The 21,745-nt window shown below is 35.3% G+C and overlaps 1 protein-coding gene across 2 annotated transcripts in view; it reads right to left on the reverse strand.

Annotated features, from left to right (window-relative positions):
• Positions 1 to 21,745, reverse strand: part of Trim24 (tripartite motif containing 24) — a 99,369-nt gene that overhangs the window by 16,230 nt on the left and 61,394 nt on the right. Inside the window, exons 7-10 of one of the 2 annotated variants that reach the window (XM_026398562.2) lie at positions 18,382 to 18,528; positions 10,564 to 10,681; positions 7,614 to 7,780; positions 2,714 to 2,887 (exon numbers count right to left, since the gene is read on the reverse strand). In XM_026398562.2, the coding sequence (XP_026254347.1) occupies positions 2,714 to 2,887; positions 7,614 to 7,780; positions 10,564 to 10,681; positions 18,382 to 18,528 (606 nt within the window). Of the gene's footprint in view, positions 1 to 2,713; positions 2,888 to 7,511; positions 7,781 to 10,563; positions 10,682 to 18,381; positions 18,529 to 21,745 lie in introns of both variants that reach the window. The other variant, XM_026398561.2, reaches the window with a different exon arrangement.

Raw genomic sequence — 21,745 nt, forward strand, 5'->3', positions numbered from 1 at the left:
TCATCATCTCAATGGTGTCACCTTTCAAACATTCCCTCTGGCAAAATGCCAGGCATCATTCAGACTGGGATGTGGCCCTCAACACCTAGTCTTTTGGGGAACCTCCATACTGACTAATCTACAATCTCATCAATAGTGTTGAAGTGATCCTTTTTCTTCACATCCTCTTCAGCATTTATTATTATTGCATAATTGATGACGACCATTCAGAGTGGCATGAGATCAAATCTCAGTGTAGTGTTGATTTGCATTTCCCAAATTGCTAATGATGTTAAACATTCTTTCATAGATTTGTTGGCCATTTGTATTCCTTTTGAGATATGTCTGTTTAATTCATTTGCCCAATTATCAATTGGGTTATTTGACTTTTTGGTGTAAAATTTTTGAGCTTTTTATACATTCTGGATATTAATCCTCTGTCAGAAGAGTAGTTAGCAAAGATTTTTCTCCCATTCTGTAGGTTGTCTCTTCATATTACTAATTGTTTCCTTTGCTGTGCAAAAGCTTTTAAATTTGATGCCATACCAATTAGTAACACTTGGTATGTGAACTTTAAGGGTTCTACTGAGAAAGTCATTGCCTGTGCCTCTATGCTGGAGTGTTGGCCCTACATTTTCTTCCAAAAGTTGTACAGTTTCTGGTCTAATTCCTAGGTTTTTGATCCATTTTGAGTTGATTTTTGGGCAGGGTGAGATAAGGTTCTAGTCTCATTCTTTTACACATAGATAACTAGTTTTCCCAGTACTATTTTTTAAAATGGCAGTCTTTTCTCCCATGTATATTTTGGCACCTTTATCAAGGATCAATGGCTATAGGTGTATGGGTTTGTTTCTGTGTCTTCTACTCTGTTGATTGGTTTGTGTTGTCTGTTTTTAGGACAGTACCATGCATTTTTTTGTTGTTGTTGTTGTTACTATAGTTCTTCAGTATAATTTGAAATCAGGTATTGTGATGCCTCCAGCATTGCTTTTTTGGCTTAGAATTGCTTTGGCTATTTGGGACTTTTATTCTATTATTTTTAACATTTATTTTTTACTTATAGGTGGACACAATACTTTTATTTTTACGTGGTGCTGAGGATTGAACCCAGTGCCTCATGCATGCTAGATGAGCTCTCTACTCTGAGCCACAACCCCACCCCGGGGTCTTTTATGCTTCCAAGTGAATTTTAGGATTGTTTTTTCTAGTTCTGTGAAGGTCATTAATATTTTTAATGGGAATTGCATTGAATCTGTATATTGCTTTTGATAGTATGGCCATTTTAACAATATTAATTCTGCCTATCTATGAACCTGAGAGGCTTTTCCATCTTGTTTTTTCTTCAATATTCTGTAGTTTCCATTGTAGAGGTCATTCACCTCCTTGATTAGATTTATTCCTAGATATTTTGAGGCTAATGTGAATGGAATTGTTCTAATAATTTTGCTGGACATAGCAGTTTTGGTTGATAGATTTTTTTTTTTTTTTCAGGACTTAGAATGCATCATTTCAAGCCCTCCTGGCCTTTAGAGTTTGTGCTAAGAAATCAAAAATGACTCTTAAATGCTTACCTGTAAATGTGACTTGACATTTTTCTCTTAAAAGCTTTTAAAATTCTATCCTTGTTCTCTGTGTTATACATTTTAATTATAATGTGTAGTGGAGAGGTTCTTGGATCTTTTCTCTTTGGGGTTCTAAGTGCCTCCTGTATCTGGGTGTCTATCTCATTAAATATGCTGACGATATCGCAAGGACAATCTGATTGTACATACAAACATATAGACACACAGAGCATGAACTTCTCAAATAAAAATTTCAAATGACTGGATTAAAATGAATGTCGTAGGGTTGGACATATAGCTCAGCTGGTAGAGTGCTTGCTTGGCATGCATAAAGCCCTGGGGTTCAATCCCCAGCATCACACACACAAAAAAGTCCTAAAATTATGGGATAAACATCATCTTTATTTTGGTCTTGATGAACAAATTAAACCAAAATCCCTTCATAAGCTTTTAGCTAAAAAGGCTGTTGACACTGAGATGGTTTTTATTTTAGCATAAAAATTTTAGAAAACATTTTGATCCAAAAACATCAAGAATATAAATAATAAACCACATCATATCTAATATATAATGCTAAATTTTACATTTAACAGATGTATATATATTCTATATTAAAATTGTGCTATAACTAAGTTTGTTTTCAGGAAATCTTGAAACACTTTCTCTGTGGACTGTAACTAGGATTTGTTATTTTTTTACATATATATTTTAAATTTTTTTAATTGTCACTGGACTTTGTTTATTAATATGCAGTGCTGAGAATCAAACCCAGTGCCTCACACTCACACATGCTAGGCAAGCACTCTAACACTGAGCCACAATCCTGAAACAGATTTGTTATATTTTTGTTGGAAAATATAATGTGTTCATCTAAATGTTGTATATACTGGTATTGCAAAAAATGTAATACCAAGAACTCTTTGATTGTACAGGGCATTTACTGCTACAGCAGTGGTTTGATTTCTTTTGTTGATTACAAACAACAAGACCCTTTCTCTTAAGCTTGTCTCCATAGGTTTGTCTGTAATAAATTTTATAATTGGCATTCATTAAAAAAAAAAAAAGCAAGCTTGCTCTTACTCTTCGGAGGCTGTTGCTTAATTTATAAATTCAATGTAATTTGAAAATAAAATGAAGCAGAATCAGCAACTGAGGAGAGTAAGTAAACATACCTGTTTTATGGCTTGCTGAGCCAAAAAAGCCATCTGCAGGGGGTTGGGCTTTACTGCTGGTCGTGGGATATTCTGGGTTGGTGGATATCTCAGCTGTTGAGGATGAGGGGGAAGAACTGGTCCATTAGGTTTAGGGCTGTGATTCTGAAAGTTTATCAAACGTGGAGGGGGTTGCTAGAAAAAATAAATAAGACCACTTCAGTAACAGCCATCTCCATAAAGACAAGTTAGATCTCTATTTCAACAAAACTTTTGAAGAAAGACAAAAACTCTTCCATAGAGGAATCCACTCATTTAGATTACAAAAAGGAAATGGGGAGGGGGGATGACAGGTAGAATTTCAGAATTTGTGTAACTGATTTCTGAAAAGAGTTTTATTAGAAAAGAATCTTGGAAGAGAGTTGCTAACTAATTTGTAAGTGGCTATAGTAATGGACCTTGGTCATGTTGTGAAGTAGGCAAAGGTGTTTTGGGTATCCTTCCTTCTTCAAACCAAGTGATGGTAGAATAATAATTGCTAACAGTTATTGAATGTTTGTTATGTGCCAGGTATTGCTTTAAATGCTTCACATTATATTAACTCATTTTTCTTAACAATTCTATGAGAAAGGCATAATCTCTATTTTATATAAGAAAACTAAGGCATAAAGAATTTAAGTAACTTGTGTTTGACAAGTAGTCTGACTTGAAGGTCTGTACTCTTAACCAACAAATCATTAAGAAAATAGTTGATATTAATAACATTTAAAAATTAATGAATTCTAGATCTCACTGAACTCTAGCTACATGGCAGGCATTTTACTTATGTCATTGAGGTATATGAGGTAGGTATTTTTATCTTTATTTTTCAAATCAGAAAAGTATAGATCAGAAAGCGTAGGTAACTTTAAAAAAGACACACAGCTAGTAAAAGGCAGTACCCAAAGCTTTACTTAAATCTAGTCTGCTATATCATTACCAAAACATGTTTTAGTGTTCTGTTGGCTGTTGATTAAGACTGACTAATTATAGTTAAGAGAGGATGAGACTACCTAAAAAAATAAATTTTGAAAAGCAACTCTCCAAAGGAAAGATTGATTACAGGAAGGCTAGGTGAGGATATCTGAGATTAGGCAAGAGTTATGAAGGCAAGTCTACACTGTCTCCTCCATAAATGTTAGTTCTGGAGAATAAGACTAGAGTTTTGGAAAAAGAGGACATTCTATGTAAGTATCCTCTTGACCATCCAAATTCTTCCTATAGTTGGCAACTTACTTAAAAAGAAATACTTCTTTTCAAGATAGCTTAAACAAATGTGATCAGAATTGCTCTGAGAAGTGACTATATCTTTATACACTCACAGGGAGACAAATCAATGCAGGATCTAGAAGGTTGAAGTGGCAGCACTTCAAATTGACACTGTGAAGGCACACACAGCTATAAAGTATATCCCTGCCCTCTTTTTTCTTCCTTTTCCTCACGTTTTTGGACTTTACTCTTCAGCCTGGATTAATTCCTTCCCTCTTATCTCTCTAAAATATTTGGTGTTAGGTTCACTTTCATTCAATAGTGGCCAGTAATTATAGACCCAGTGAAAAATAGATTTAATTTCTGGATCAAGTGAAACTCTATAGGCAAAGAATAGAAAAACAATATTAGAGAAAAATATACAACCTTGAAACTTAACAGAATCATAAGCCTGAGGCTACAGCCATTCTTTTTGGTTTTTCTATAAAAGTTTTATGAAGTGTTTTATATCACTGAAGCACAAAAAGAAAATAGTTGAGAAAGCATAGTGGAAACATTGGAAAAATTTTAAACTTACCAAAAGAATAATTTTTTTTTTAAACAAGTGAGAAAACAACAAAACAGTCCTTAAGGGAGAATAAAGATAGTGCTATGCGTTTTCTAGCATCCTAGTCTCACTCTCTCCCAGATTGATATTTATGTAACGATTCAACTAAATAATGACAATTGATGCCAGAGTAGCGTGCTATGGCCTGTAAGCAATCTGTAGAACTGGATGTCGACCCTGCCATCCAAGAGCTTACAGGCGTATAAGGAGGTGATGTTTTCACCTTCTCCTAAACTGCTAAAGTGATGGAGCTAATTTATAAGAATCCTGTGACGGGGGAAGTGTCTTGAAAGAATATTAGAAACCAGTTACAATCTTAAAAGAAATAGAAAGACTAGTAATATTTTGGTTAAGTGGAATATTAATTTTCAAGACACAGAGAAAAATAATTGATGATAATAATTGAGAATAGAGAAATAACTGAAAGTTAAACAGACAGAACCTTAATCACAGCGAGAATTACTACGATTTATGTATAAAATGATGTAAGTGACAGTGTTCTGTAACAAGTAGATCTGATCACTAAAGTTTAATGGAGTATACTATACAGTGCCAAATAAACACAGTTTATTACATTTGCACTACTTAATCATATAATTGTTCTATCTCTGCTATTACTCAACTCTTGAACCATGCAGATGACATGGTTAATCTTCAGAGAAAGAATTAGGAAACTACTACGCAAGTGATTTCAGAAGCAATCCTTTACCTGAATATATGGGCAGATATATATAATTTGCATACTCCTAACAGAGGAAGAGGCACGTGGGCAAATAAACTAGTTTATGTAAATAAACTAGTATAAAACTGAGAATAAAGTGGGTAGAACAGAGTACAAGTTTATAGAAGAGGGTAAACCAATGAGTGAAAAATGTAGGGGTTTTGGGCAAACAGCAGATAAAGAGATTAGAGTGTGAAAAAGGTCTAGGAGGCACAGAGAGTAGATGAAAACAAAATGACAGGGTATAAGGACCACAAACATATGAAAAGTATTTCTAAGTGGGAAAATTAGATTATATAATAGAGACTGTACATTATACATAGTACTAAATCCTAGAGACTGAAAATAAGATCCAAAGCAAATTTCTGAGGAAAGCAAGCTAACGGCTCAAAGGTCAATTCAGTTTTGTCACTGCTTATATAAATTTATAAACTCTTTTCACATAGACTCTATTAACTGCCTCATTACTTACTTTTTAGTGAAAGGCAATTAAATGAATTGATGGATCCAACCCTTTTTGTTAATTTGCAATTAAATAAATTCTACCATCTCTCAGACATTTCAATATTAATATAAGCAAATGCTTAGCACAGGCACAACAGATTTAATTCTCTTTCTTTGTACATTTAACTTCAGAAAAATTTCAGTATTCTTTCTAGTCTATTTATGTCATTCTGCTTTCAATTTTCTTAATAAAAATTCAACTCTGCCATGGATGCTCGAGGTATCTAAAACATACAATTCTCTTCCCCCTTGAAGCACTTCACCAAAGATCTTTCAAATTGTTTGCTACTTTCTTTCTGTAAAAACTGGTTGAAACAAAGTTTTAAGTAGGTATATTATTATTTTCCTAGATTTCATATGCCTTCTTAATCAAATTAATAGAAAGCCATAAACTTCAAATATATTATCTTACGCCATTACAGAAATGACAACAAAATCCGGGTCTAACTGGGGATATAGTAGGGGATAGTGGTGAATCTCAGTGGTATAGTATGTGCTTAGCATGTGCAAGGCCCTGGGTTCCATCCCCGTATACCTATTTCACAAGAATAGGCTCTACATATGCCCACAACCTCTTGAGGGTTGAGGAGTCCTACAAAAAAACATTCCTATGTTGTGTAAAATTGTTACAAGAAAATCATGCTTAATTTAGTTGCTTTTTTCATAGACAACCACTTAATATATTCTACTAGTAAAATACTAGTAAAACCTTCTCACCCCTATTTAATTGGCATGTTTCCTTTTATTTGATAGTGATATCTTATTATTCCTGTTTTCTTTCATTGTTAAGAAATTCTGAGTTAAATGTTATTCCTAAGTATAATAAGAATTCCTAGCCAAGGTTTTTATACTTTGACTCTTATTAAATTCCATTCTATTTCATTTGTGTCATGTACCAAAATCACTTCAAATCCTTTGTGGAAACAGAAACAACATAAATTCATTTTAAAAAGTAACTGAAAACAAGAGTTTATAAGAAATAGACTTTAAATCCTATAAAATCTTTATTAATCTAACCTGAACAGGATTGTTTATTTAACATGGATTGAAAATTAACAGAATACTTCAATATCTAGTTAAAAATGGTCAATGGAATATTTGTTCAGATAGAATTTGAAAAAGGTTAAAATTTTAATGAACCACACTCCTGCATTTTTCTATTTTGTATTTCATTTTGCCCTATTTTCTAAGATACAATATGGTTTGCTAAATACTGGCACCCCCAAAGAGAACAGATTTTTTAAAAAATACTTATTTTTTAGTTGTAGTTGGACAAAATACCTTTATTTTACTTATGTATTTTTATGTGGTGCTGAGCACCAAACCCAGGACCTCGCCTGTGCTAGGCAAGTGCTCTACTGCTGAGCCACATCCCCAGCCCAAGAACAGATTCTTAAAAGTACTCATCTTTCTGAAGCACTAATAAAGGAATTACAGTTTCTCAGGTTTTCCCATCAATCATAGGCATGGGTTATTTAGGAATACAAACACTTAATCCTGTTATAATTTAAAGACAAGAAACAATAGATGAAAATAAATGTGCCAATTAAATAAATCATTAAATCTTTTTTGAGTAGAACTAAAGATTAAGTGTTAAATCAGGGATCCTTAATGTGGTAAAATTTTATAAATCCACATATTTAAATTAAGGATGATGGATATCTTGGCTATATGAAGAGCTGCTGAACACAATCATACTACAGTTATCTAAGTTAGGACAGGCCTGCTTCCAAATTTACCTGATGAGAGATGGAAGGTTGCTGGATGGGCCCCTGCATTCTAGGGTTTGGTAAACCCACAGGTGCTGGCCTCCGTTGCACCTGTTGCCTCTGAGCCATTACCTGTTGCTGCATATGCTGGAGTCGTAATTGAGCTAGGCTGATCTGTGTTGGAAACTTGGATAACTGGTTTGAAGATAAACCACCTGGTGGCTGTGAATTCTGTTCCACGACAGGATTCTGCTTAGGCATTTGTGGTTGACTCTCTTTATCTTCGATTACTAAAGAACCTAATTAAAGAGAAAAGAGCAAGGGATAAAGTTTTTTGATAATTGGTGAGATACAACATTTTGAATGGCTACTTTTGATGAACTTTAATTGCTAAGAAGTTTTTTGGTCTCTGGACTCTTCATACTCTTAAAAAAAATAGAGGACCTGAAAGAACTTTTGTTTATGTAGGCTCTATTATCAAAATTTACTATGTAAGAAACGTAAAATGAAAATGTTAAAAAAATCCACTAATCCATTTTAAAATAACAATAAACCAATAACAACATATTTTTATGAAAAAACTGCTTACAAAGGTTTTTAATGAAGTATGCATTGTTTTACACTTTTGAAGATCTAAGCATCTAGCTTAATAGTGAACTTCATATCTGTTTTTGCATTATCTGTCATAATATATTGACTAAATTAAATATATGAAGAAATTTGTTCTCACACAGACATATAGTTGGAAAAGGGAGGCCATTTTTAGAACTAGTATAAATCAAAACAAGCAAATCTGACATTGGCTCTAAAAACCAATCCCACAAAGTATTTGATTCTTTAGTATTAACTATTTGTAATCTCAAGTTTCTTATACCTTTACAATATATACAACTTTAACTCCATAACAGAAAACTGGTTTGCAACTATAGTTTTAAAGGTGTCTCATAGACTTGATTCAAGCTTTATTTCTTTAACAGTAGATATTCAAATGTTTCTGATTCACGAAGCACCAACATCTAAAAACAAATTGTAGCTAAACTGGGCACAGTGGCACATGCCTATAATCCTAACTACTTGGGAGGCTGAGTCAGGGCTAGTTTGAGGTCAGCCTTGGCAACTTAATGAGACTGTCAAAAAATAAAAAGGATTGGGAATGTAGCTCAGTGGTAGAGTTCATGTTCCCTCCTCAGTGCCACCAAAAAAGATGAATAAATAAACAAAATTAAATTTTAAAAGTATAGCTATCACTTATTAAATACTTACTGTGTGTTTGGCACTGTGACAGGTAGTCACATATAGGTAAAAAAAAACCTCACATATATGTAAAAAAAACTCATCCAAAGTTATAAAAATATTAACCAAATATTCATCTAATGAATATTTTCCTCTGGCACTCATTCATAAAATGTTTCTCAGAAGCCATGGATAAACAAGTTTGGAAAACTTCTTTTCTTGTGCTAAATAAACTGACCAAGCTGTAAATGACAGCTCTGATAATTTCTACAGTAAAGGATACTCTATTATATCAGAGTTTCACAAACTGACAAAGATATCATGGTTTTGTTTTTGCTATGTAGATTTATCTAAAACTATATCCTTTTATATGCATGGTTTTAAACCTAATTCCTAAATGTAGCTATTTCTACATGTGGGTGTTTTACATGTTATGTTTTAAGTGCAGAGATGTCTATACATGTCTATACATGTGATGACTTCTAACTTGTGATAGGTTCTCAGTGCAGAGGAACGTGTTGTGGTAGTGCAGGCTGTGGTGAGGAAGACAGCTACTCACATACATGCTCTATATTTCTAAAGCTGCTTCTTTCTAGTAAGGCAGTGAAAAGTGTGGATGATTCCAGTTGCCTACTATGTTATTAATATGTATAAGGCCACAGATACTGCTAAGAGTGGCCTGCAGGAGTCTCTTTATCACCTCTTCTTCAAGGATTCTTTTTGTTCTTCCCTTGTAAGGATAAGATTTGTGTAAGCCTGTTTCTTCCTTGCCTACTATGTTCTGACAGCACTGGCTCTTTCTCCATTTTTTTTTCTCCTTTCCTACAAAGAATTTAGCCTTGGGGATAAGAGAGTATCCATCTTTGATGATTCTGAAACAAAGTCAAGGAACTAAAAAAGCATCACTGAAGGGAATACTGGCTGTTGATGAATAATGTATAGGGAATTCTTACATTTTTGTTTGTGTAGTTTCCCGGCGAGAAATTAAGAAAGGAGGCAAAAAGACTATTTCTACTCAGCAAATAGCATAATAAGAAAGCTAAAGTAATAATTTCCTGCTGAAATATTTGCACAGATACTCCAGCTCCTGATGTTACTAAGTGATAGTCTATTTCTTTATAATTGGTGAGCTCAAATACTTAAGATTTGGGTACTTTTCTGAATTTATGTTACACTTTAATAGACATATGAACATGTAAAATTATAACTGACAGTGAAAATTGTGGGGGAAAAGTCTTCCCTAAAGAGATAAAGCAACTGAACCATTAGGCATCTGATGGAAAGTAAGGAATAATAAACCATTAGGCATCTAAAGGAAAGTAAGCCAATAATAGCATGAGAAGTGCTATTTTACTATAAAATATTATAGACATGAAAAATATTAGGCAGGTGCAGTGGCACACACCTATAATCCCAGTTACTTGGAAGGCTGTCTCAGAAAAAGAGGAAAAAAAAAAATCGTGGGGGCACTGGTGCTGTAGCTCAGTGGCAGAACACCTGCCTGACATGTGCAGGTCTCTAGGTTCCGCCCCAGAATGGGGGGAAAATCCTGTATAAATGATAGTCAAGAGGTAACACATTTTGATAAATATAGAACATGCAAACAGGATTCTAGGGTAATAAAAGCGTCCTGAATCCCTATACCTAGATACCCCATAAGTCAACAAAAGAATATTTTCCTATAACCCAAATATGTACATATGTGCTTATATTCACACGTTATCATATATACAAATTATTGACATGTCTTTAAAATAAGATAACAGCAAACCGAGTAGAAGGGAATCTTAAATAACATCACTGAGAATTCCACAACTGACACCTTGACAAAATGTACATAATGGCCTACCTAAGTTGATAATATTTTGGGCCCAGAAGCTAGGATCACAGTGAAACTGGATAGTGTTGTTGGTCACTGGGGAAGCATCACACCTTGCACGAAGGAGGTGCCGTAACCGGTACGTAATCTGAAAGAAAGCAGAGAGAAAACTGAACAATATACCTTTATCAGGTAAATAATACATTACCTTTGCCCAATGAATACCTAAAAACCGTCACTGGTATATATGCAACCGATAATAACCAATCATATATAGATCAGAAAAGTGGTCATACAAAATAATTTTCTTTTCAAATCATTAAATTTTTGAGGTGTAACTCAGCTTAACTGTTTCACACTGACCTAAAAAGTATTTTAAGGTAATAGGTTAAAGTGAGTTTTTTAAATTAGTAATGAAAGTTCACAGAAATGTCAAATCAAATATTGTAAAAAAAATTAGCATATCTTATTCTTTTATTTACTTTAATTTTTAAGGGCAATACTCAATTTAGACTTAGGGATATAATGAGATATAGAAGATGCAAATTAGTCTGCTTAGAAAATGGAATGAGGTCTGCTAGTAGGATGGTTTTCCTTGCTTCTCATGGTGGCTCAGTTCCTACCACCTCCTGCAGAGGGATTCAAAATCTCTGAAGTGAATCCCATAACATCCATTTCTTTTCACAATCTCAATCTTCATTTTCACTTGGTCCTTAAAGATTTCAGTTCCTGGCATTCTATCATTGTCAGTTCCAATATAACAATTCTGGATGATTTTAATATTCAACCAGATGATCCTTCTTTCCAGCACAGATACTAATAATCCTACAAATCCACCAACTCCTATGAACCTTTGCTCTCACAACTTTTCCAGTCTTTCCATCTCACCTCACTATCCCTCAATATCCAGCTTAATTCCCATGGTCAATCATCACAAACATTTTCTTGCACAGATCCTCAACTTTTCTCTCCACTTACCCAATTTACAAATATTCTTCCCTCTCATGAACTTTCCCCCTGAACGAAACATACTACATTGATTAAATCTTTCTGTATCAATATTAATTTAATTCCTGAAATTGAGCTAATAACACATGACATTTCTCTGGTTCATTCATTTCCCTACTCTCATAAATGACTATTTATGAGACTATTCCTTCTATTTTTCTTTTCAAATTTCCATCATTTTCTCCCCTATTCTCAATCTCAACTGATGGAATTGCTTACCATTTCACTGAGAAAATAGGAACAATCAGGGACCTTGTTCAAATTTCCATCATGTATCAGTTATGTATTACAATGGATGAACTGTCCATGCTGGATAAAATCAAGCCAGCCCCATCTTTCCTACTCAGCAATTTTCATGAACCATACCCATCAAGATATAAACATGCTTTAACTTTTTCCAGTTAAAACCAAAACTCTTGACTCCTTTTTTCCTACATTTTTTTCCTCTCGTCTACAACAAAACTCAAAACTCATTTATATACATGGTTTCTCCCCTTATTCTTTTCTGAAACCATTATTTTCAAACTTGGAGGATCTTTCACCTCAGGTGGTAATATTGTTCTCCTGGAAACACTTTCTTTACATGGCTTCCTGCATACTGTAATTTCATAGTTTCCCCCTTATTTTGCTAGCAGTTACTTTTTAAATTTTTTAATTGCAGTTGCAGCACTGGCACTAGGGATTAAGCCTAGGCCCTTATAAATGCTAGACAAGCACTCCACCATTGACCTATATCCTTATCCCTTTGTAAAAATTTTGAGACAGAGTATCACTAAACTACCTGGACTGCCCTCAAACTTGTGATCCTCCTGCTTCAGCCTCCTGAGTAGCTGGAATTACAAGAATGTGCTACCATGCCCAATTCAGCTGCTACTTCTGGAAGCCACTGAAAATACAACAGGTTCCAATATCAACCTATTTTTGAAGTGTCCAGTAAGGTGCCAGCTTAACATTCTTTTTTTTTTTTTTTGGCCTTGCACAACCTTTCTCTGCAGTATGGGTGTTTTATTTTCTCCCACAACTCCCATTTGCTGGAATGCCCCAGGGCTCAGTCTTCTGACTTCTCAATCTTATTCTAGACCCATATGCTTTTGGTGATTTCAAGCCAATCTCACAGTTTAAATGACTCCTCATTTTAGATCTGCAGCCTGGATCTCTCTTTTGAACTTGCCTTTCCAATGACTAATTTAGCCTCTCCACTTGGTTGTTGAAAAGGAATCATAAATGTGCCAAGTCCAAAGGGAACTCTTGATTTTTCTCTTAAGGTCTACTCTTCATATAATCTTCCTTATGTCAATCTTCCTACACCTTAAGGTAAAAGGTCTTGGTTCCACTGTTTGTCTCACACCCTATATATTTAACTTGTCAGTAAATCCTGTTGGCTCTTTTAAGATAGATGGATAATCTGACCACTTCTATCAGCTATGCTAGCTCATGTTCCCAAAATGTGAACTTATCACAAGGTTCTAATTGGTCTCCCTAATTTTTTCTTGTCCTCAAACATCTTCATTGTGTTCTCAACATAACAGATGGGGTGACCGTTAATATCATGCCATTTTCTCAAGCCCCTCCAATGATTTTTCACTCTGCTCCAGTCCATCAAGCTCCTTGTTGTCCACATAATAAAAACTCTCCCCTCAGTCTCTGCATTTGCTATGGGCTCTGCCAGAAATATTCTCCTTGAATATCTGCATGGCTTGCTTTCTCATTTCCTTCAAGTATTTGCTCATAATCACCCTCTTTAGATATTTAGATAATTTCCCCAATATACACCATTGCTCCCAGACCACAACTTATTAGCATGAAACAGTCTATACATTTTAGTATTGTCTATCTCTACCAAAATGCCACTCCTTGAGGGCAAAGATTTTGTTTTGTTTACTCTGTTCCTCATCACTCAGAATGATACTTGGCATATGAAAGGTATTCCTTATAATTGCTAAATAAGTAAATTTGCTTCAATTATTACATTATCTCAAAAAAGTATAATAAATTTTGACAAAAAAATATTGAAATTTTAGGACTAAGAACAGTGTTAAGCAAATAGCCCTCAATAAAGCTAAGTGCCTTTGTAAGAGTAAAAGAAATTGAAGTTAAAGTGTAAAAGACCGGGCATTGTAAAGTTTCTAAGCTGCAAGGCCTGAGTTAAAAAGTAAAGGACCAGGTATTGTTAAATTCCTCTGCTACCCCCAAAACCTGAAATTCCTGTAGCTGTTAGGACAATACCCAAACTGCCCAGTAAATATTCCTCCTGATCCTCTGGTTGTTTAATAACCTAGGACCCTGTGTAGCCTGGCACGTAGGCATCCAGGGCCCAAAACCAATCAGTTTGAATGTGTACCCCGCTTAGGAGTGACCAATCACCCCCGCCCAACCTGTTCCCGCCAATGAATGTACTAATCTTGTCTAAGAGTTGCTGTTCAATTTTCCCACGCCTCATGCTGATTTGTTCTGATGTATGCAAAGCCCCTGCCCTCCCCAAAAAGTGTACTTAAGCACTGCTCAACCCCTGCCTGGGGCTCTGGGCTGCTCTCTCCTCTTGAGTGGGCATGGAGCCCCAGCATGCTGGATCAATAAATCCCCTTCTGCCAATTGCATGAGTGGTCTCTTGGTGGTCTCTTCCTCTGACGCTTCGCCGGTCCCTTACACCTTTCCCCAAGTTTTTCTCCCTTTCTTACATTTTGATATCCTCCAGTAATTCTGACCATAAATCACTCTTATAATGTTAAACAACAGAACTGTTCTAAGAATTTCTTTGCAAATACATTTGTATTGTTTTCTAAAATTACTAATTTATTGTATTATTTAAAAGTTTTATTTTACTTGACAAATAGAAATTTTATTTACTTGTCATGTAAAACATATTTTGAAATATGTATACATTATGAATTAGCCAAATTGAGCTACATGTATTATCTCACATTTTTATGGTGAGAACACTAAATAACTTTTATTAACTATAGTCACCATTTTATACAATAAATTTATGGTGCTGAATTTTTCTTGAATTTATTCATTTAAAATTTTGTATCCTTTGACCAATGTCTTTTCAAAAGCCTCTCAATAATCAATGTTCTACTCTTCTGTAAATTCAGTTTTTTTTTTCCACCACAAATAATCTGAGGTCTTGTGATGTCTTCCTGTGCCCAGCTTATTTCTCTTAGCATAATGCCCTCCATATATGTTGTTGCAACTGACAGGATTCTATTATTTGAAAGTCCCTATGGAAAATCATGTTGAAATTTAATTCCCATTGTGAGATAATAAGAGATGGAGCTTTAAGGGATGATTAAGTCTGTTAAAAAAAAAAAAGCTAAAACTGAAGAACCCCTATTAATACTAATTTCTTAATCATTTCCTAATCCCTAGAACTATAGAAATATTTACTACTGTTAAAAAGAATGATTGGGCTTTATTTCCCTGGTTTCTGTCAATATATTTTTTTGTCTTCCCCTCAATTCCATAAAATAAATTCAATGTTTAATGGATGACAGAAGAATCCTAAGGAAATATGGTAAGGCTCAAATATTTCAAAATATACTTAATTTAAGAACACTGGCTTCTGAAAGGATTGTGTTCTTCCACTGGGTTTGCTCTTTTTTCTGACTACAATTCATTTACAAAACAAACAAACAAACAAATAAAAAACCCCAAAACTAGAAGAACTAAAATCATAAAACTCCTAAAACAAGCTTCTGGATACTGACCTTCCTTGGCAATGATTTTTTTCTTCTTCTAATATCACACCAAAAGCCCAGCAACAAAGAGAAAAATAAACGAGAATTCTGTCTTTTTAAAATATATATATAATGAAAGGTCATATGATATTATATAGATATGCTTTGTAGTGAACTATAGTAGCAATAATTTCTATCCATGATAAAGAGTTCGTTGCAGCATTTGTTTTCCTGTTCTTTTTCTCTCTCTCTGTTTTTAAGGGTTAGAATTAACAAAGGCAAGGAACAGAAAAGTCAACATAGAGATTTAGAAGGAGAATTTATGGTGTTGGGACCTTTTACCTCCCTCGGGACTGCGGCAATTATTGGGTGTTGGCTGGGGCGGCCTCATGGGTTAGCATTTCCGTATATGTGACCTGGCTGGATTGGGGTTTGCGGGCTTTTAGCCCGCGCACGGGCTTTTGACTTTAGCACGGCCTAATGGTTTAATCTGAAATCTGCCTAGGCCCCTTAGTGATAGTGACATAACTGCTCCTTATTGGTTCTTGCTACTGTCTCTTCTTACCCCCTCCTAGCACTATATAACCTTGTCCCTTACACAATAAAGTTGAGATTATTGCACCTTCACGGTTGACTCATCTCCCGACTCGGTGTGATTGTGGGCCAGGTTGGATGTCGGGCCAGGTAGAGACACTTAACCCTCTTGTTCAACCCCGGAGACACTACCTGGTCTAGTGTGCTTCACTACTCCTGTCAGAGGGTGGTTCCCACAGTTGGTGCCTCAGAGTCGATAGGCTGGTCTCCGACATACCCTTGTCGCAGGGGGCGACATATGGGACCTAGATTTGAGATTCATTGGATGTGATTCTAAAATCTTTTATTAAGCACTGTCAAAATTCTAAGTTTCATAGGTATGGGTATCATATATAGATCCTTCTATATGTGCTGCCATAGATGTGAAATTCTTGACCTTAATATCACCTTTGAAAATGTTAAATAGAGAATTCAATTTTCTGGATTGGTGCATTATATTACTAAAGAACTATTTGATTTTCAGCACAGTGCAGAAGTTCTTTAAAAAACTTATGACTTTTTCCTTAATTCCATTTTGTTTTAAATCACATTTTAAATGTAGTTTTCTCAGTTAGTTAAAGTTGTCCAACTGAAAAAAAAATAAACAAGCAAAACCACAAACTAAAATGCTTCTGCATAATAAGGGAAACAATGAAGAAAATGAAAAGGCAGCCTAAGATAGGGAAAAATTATTTGCAAACTATATATCTAATATGGGCAAATATTCAAGACAAACAAAGAACTCACACAACTCAATAGTCAAAAAAAAAAAAAAACAACAACAAATACAAAAAACAAACAACATGCAAGAAAGGCACAGTGGCACACACCTGTAATCCCAGTGGCTCTGGAGGCTGAGGCAAGAGGATCACAAATTCCAGGTCAGCCTCAGCAACTTAGGAAGGCCCTAAGCAACTTGGTAAGACTCTGTCTCAAAATAAAATACTAAATAGGGCTGGGGATGTGGCTTAATGGATAAATGCCCCTGGGTTCAATCCCACATCTAAAAATAAAATTTTTATTTCCTTATTTACAAATGATATAGGAGCTATGTGACCCTGTTACCCCTGCTACTTGGGAGGCTGAGGCAGGAAGAGAGCAAACTCAAGGCTAGACTGGGCAATTGAACAAGACCCTGTCTCAAAATAAAATTTTAAAAAGTGGAAAAAGTGGATGTAGCTCAGTGGTAGGGTGCTTGCCTAGCATGCAAAGGCCCTAGGTTCAATCCCCAGTATTGTGAAAAAAAAAAAAAAAAAAAAGAGAGAAAGAGGAAATTCCTGTCATTTGATTTCAAAAAATAGGTGGCAAAAAACTGATTTGGATGTCATATTATTTCAGACTATAAATCTCTATTGAAACTAGTGACCTGAGAGGCCATCACACTGTTTCTACAACCATGGCCAGTCAGTCATAGGGGATTCAATAGTTGAATGTATGCTGAGTAGCCAATGGCCAAGGTGTTTGAGGCCTGCAAGTAAAAGAACCACAGCTCTTTGACCCTTGTTTGCAACATCAGGCCAGTAGTCCATAAAAATTAGCACTATCTTGCGAGTTCTGTATCCTTCAGACTCTATCTGCTTTGCTGAAACTTTCCCATAATTGAACTTTTTTTAAAAAAATTGGGGGCGGGGTGGTATCTCTGATAAATCAGGGATTGAACTCAGAGGCACTTGACCACTGAGCCCCATCCCCAGCCCTATTTTGTATTTTATTTATAGACAGGGTCTCACTGAGTTGCTTAGCACCTTGCTTTTGCTGAGGCTGGCTTTGAACTCTCAATCCTCCTGCCTCAGCTTCCCAAACTTTTAAGATTACAGGCATGCACCACTGTAACCTTTTAATGATGAAAATTATCAAATAAACTTTCTGAGCTAGCTCTGAGTCAGTCACCAGTCTGTCACCACTCACTTGGCTGTGAGACTTGGCTACCACTTGGCTACCAATCTGGCCCCAGCTTTTTCTCCCTATGTGTGTCTGTTTGTCTTTTCTTTATCTCCTATCGCTCCTACAGTATTTCCCTTAATTAACAGCCAGGACCCAGAGTAGAGACGGGGCCCTGGTGGTCTGACACTGTAGTTTGATGCTTAGTAACACCTCTTAACTGGGTGATATTAGTCATATGTAACTCAATTCCTTGGTTTCATCATTTGTATAATGGGAATGGATAGGTGTATCTATCACATAAGAATGATGTAAAAGCTTAAATATTGCATAAAAATGCTTAGAATTAGATCCTGGATTGCTACAGATGATCAGTGAATGTTTACTATCATTATTTATTAACATTATTATTTGTATTAAGTTTAATTGCTATGTAAACAGTGAAAAGTTGGGAAAAAATAGGAGTGATCTAGTAGATTAAAATTGAAGTCATACCTAAATTGTGCCAGTTAAAAATATTTTTTAAAACCAAGATATTTTGGTCACTTAAAATTAGAAATAGGTAAATCACATTGAATTTCAGCCTCCTGAGTAGCTGGGACTGCAAGTGCACAATATCACACAAGGCTCATTTATGAATTTCAAGCAGTCCAATGACTCTTGTTTACTACACACTTTTACAAACGTCAAATACCATACTTTATCTTACCAATCGCTTGCTATAAAGTAATGCTGTACTGCTGCCACTGGAAACTGCCCATTTAGAAAAATGCATGACATGTTCCAACTGCTTAGAAAGTCCAGCCACTTCCTGTTGTTGTTGCATAAGTTTCATTCTATGATCCTTTGCAAGGCTCTGAAAAGAAGGAAATAATTTCAAATTATTTTCTGCACTTAACATTTATTTCAAAGGACATTTTTAGATAAGCAAATGAAAATAACTGCCCTCTAAATATACCAACTGATAGCAGTTGAAAATACTCTTTAGTATTTTTTTCCTTAGTACAAAAGATCACTCTCACTGGAACAAACAAACAAACAAAAACCATATCTCATAAATTGCCTCCAGCCCTAATCCCCTGGGTTTGGCTTTACATATTCTGGGCTTTAGATCTCTGTTAATGCATCCTGCCAAATACACAAAAGGACGACAAAAGCATGCATTAGCTATAATATTCACAATGTTAAGTTCAAAATTTGCAAATGAAATAGATGTACTATTAAGCAATTTAATGATCCAATACATACAGTGGATAATTGTGTTAATGCACTTTTATAAAGCTACATAAAAGCAGAATATAGAATGATTTTATCAATGATATGATCTTACCTTTTAGGTATTCTAGTCCCACCTGAAACTAGTTTGTGCTCAGAATAATGAAGTGTGGTAAATAACACTTCTCCTTTGGATGTAGTATTAATATTTAGAAAGGCATTGTTATGGTTTACATATGAGGTGTCCCCTAAAAGCTTGTGTGAGTAAGGCAACAAAATTTAGAGATGAATCATGTTATGAGCATCTTGATATAATCAATTAATCCCTGACAGGGATTAAATGGGTGGTAACTATAGACAGGTAGGGTGGGGCTGGAGGAAGTAAGTCATTGGGGGCAGGCCTTGGGGGTTTATATTTTGTCCATGGTGAGGAGAGTCTCTTTCCGCATTTTCTGGTGTGATGCCCTGAGCTGCTTCCCTCTGTCACACCCTTCCACCATGCTGCTCTTCCTTGCCTGGAGCCCTGGGGAAGAGAGTCAGCTATCTATAGACTGAGATCTCTGAAATCATGAGACCCCAAATAAACTTTTTCTCCTCTAATTGTTCTTATCAGGTCTTTTGGTCATAGCAGCAAAAAAGCTGATTAAAACAGGCATGATATCATTTCTGTCTACTGAGAATTACCATGGGATCGAAAACATACAGTGGATAATTGTGTTAATGCACTTTTATAAAGCTACATAAAAGCAGAATACAGAGTTTCTGTAAGGAAAATACATACTGCCTTTAGAAAACAGGGTATTCTAAAGTGGAGAGCACTAAACTTGGATTATTTTAAAGGTCCATCCAAAAACTGAAAGGGTAAAGTTTCTAAGCTGCAAATCCTGAGTTAAAATGTAAAGGACCAGGCATTGTAAACCTGCTTCTAAACTGCAAAGCCTGGGTTAGATTCCTGAGGCAGTTAAGACAATGCCCTACTGGCCATTTAGTTGATTTATAGCCTAGGACCCTGTGTAGCTTGTCACATAAGCATTCAAGACCCTGTGTAGCTTGTCACGTAAGCATTCAAGACCCTGTGCAGCTTGTCACGTAGGCATTCAGGGCCCGAACCAATCAGTTTAAATGTAACCCCCTCCTTAGGAATGACCTATCACTCTAGCCAGCCCTGTTCCCGCCAATGAATGTACTAATCAAGTCTAAGAATTATTGTTTGATTTTCCAGCGGTGTATGGTGATTTGTTAAAGGAGACTGTGGTGTGTGTAAAGTCCCCGCCCTCCCCAAAAAGTGTACTTAAGCATTGTTCAACCCCTGCTCTGGGCTGCTCTCCCTTCTTGAGTGGGCACGGAGCCCCAGCATGCTGGATCAATAAATCCCCTTCTGCTAATTGCATGAGTGGTCTCTTGGTGGTCTCTTTCTCCGACGTTTTGCCGGTCCCTTACAAAACCTCATTCTCATCCTAGCAAAGAAAGGGGAATAAACAGGGCTTCCTACTAACTCAAATTAGAAAAGTTTAAAAGTAAAACTGCTATATTTCAACATGTACCTATGTTCTCAATAAAAACTGCATTTTTTAGTTCTAAATTTGGAAAACACACATGCTAATTAAATTGATTTAGCTATTGAAGGACTGTTAACAGGTAATGGCTTTGCCATATCTAATTTAAGCTTAAAGAGAAGATGACTTACCTTTTAGACTATTTCTGACCTCTGTGAGACCTAAGTGTTTCTTTGGAAACATTCTAGTAGAAACAGAAATTTGTTGACTTTTGAGGAGGTTACAAATTAAGAAGAAGCCCTAGTGTCTTGGTCTTCTATGGTAATAACTGTTTGGACTTTAGCAAATAAAATTGGTTAAATTTATTTGCCTTTACGGAGAACTCTGAACCAGGAAAATTGTTATGAGGAATAGAGGCATTTTTAAAAGGTGTCGTGAAAATTACAAGTAAAGACTGATTAAAAATAATATTGATGACCAGATTAATTTTTATAGATTCAAGGGTCTGGTTATTTTAAAGTTCTTCAAATGATTCTAATGTACAATAAAGCTTGGAAACAGCAGTATGTGCATTACTAATACCTGGGGAAGCAAATCAAAGTGATGTTTATTAAGTAGAGCTTTGAATGCTTCCAATTTTGATTAAATGTGGGTTTTTAAAAATTTATATACAAATTGCAAAGACTTAAAAACATAGTTACTACAAAGGGGGTCTGATTCCTTCTGCTCAAAACATTTCCTAACCAAATAACTTATTCCTAAAAAACAGAGAATTATTTTAGTCTTTGTTTCATGGGACTGGTTGATAAAACATGGAAATGACTAGACTTTCAAGCAAGAACTTTCTGACAGAGAACTTAAACTCAACTATGAAATAAAGAGGTTGAACTTATTATTTCTAGAAATCTTAATTTTCTTTAACTCTGCTAATGTTAGGATTCTTTAATTTTCATTCTAAATTGCTTCTTGACCGTGGATTCTTTCTGCATCAATATATTAAAGAATGCCTCAAAATGATGCAATTAATATTATACCTTAAAATACAATGTACAAGTTGTTATATTATTTGATGTCAAGCACTGACTTTGGATATTGACCTTCATGAGTTCAAAAAAAGCTGATGAAGATAGCAATATTTTTCTTAACTGCAGTTAGAAACAACTATCCTAGTTGCCTTGAACATCACTTCCTAGGTGATGCTTTCATATTAATACTATAAAATGTTGAGGGTAGGAGCCACAATAATTTACTTAATTTCTCACAGGGTTAAATACGAACGGTTATGCACTGTTTAAAAATAGGATACACCATATGAAACATCATTAAGCAATTTCCTCATTGGGCGAACATCTCAGGGTACAC

Source organism: Urocitellus parryii, chromosome 3 (genome assembly GCF_045843805.1).
Source record: "Urocitellus parryii isolate mUroPar1 chromosome 3, mUroPar1.hap1, whole genome shotgun sequence".
In the NCBI taxonomy this organism is placed as follows: domain Eukaryota; kingdom Metazoa; phylum Chordata; class Mammalia; order Rodentia; family Sciuridae; genus Urocitellus; species Urocitellus parryii.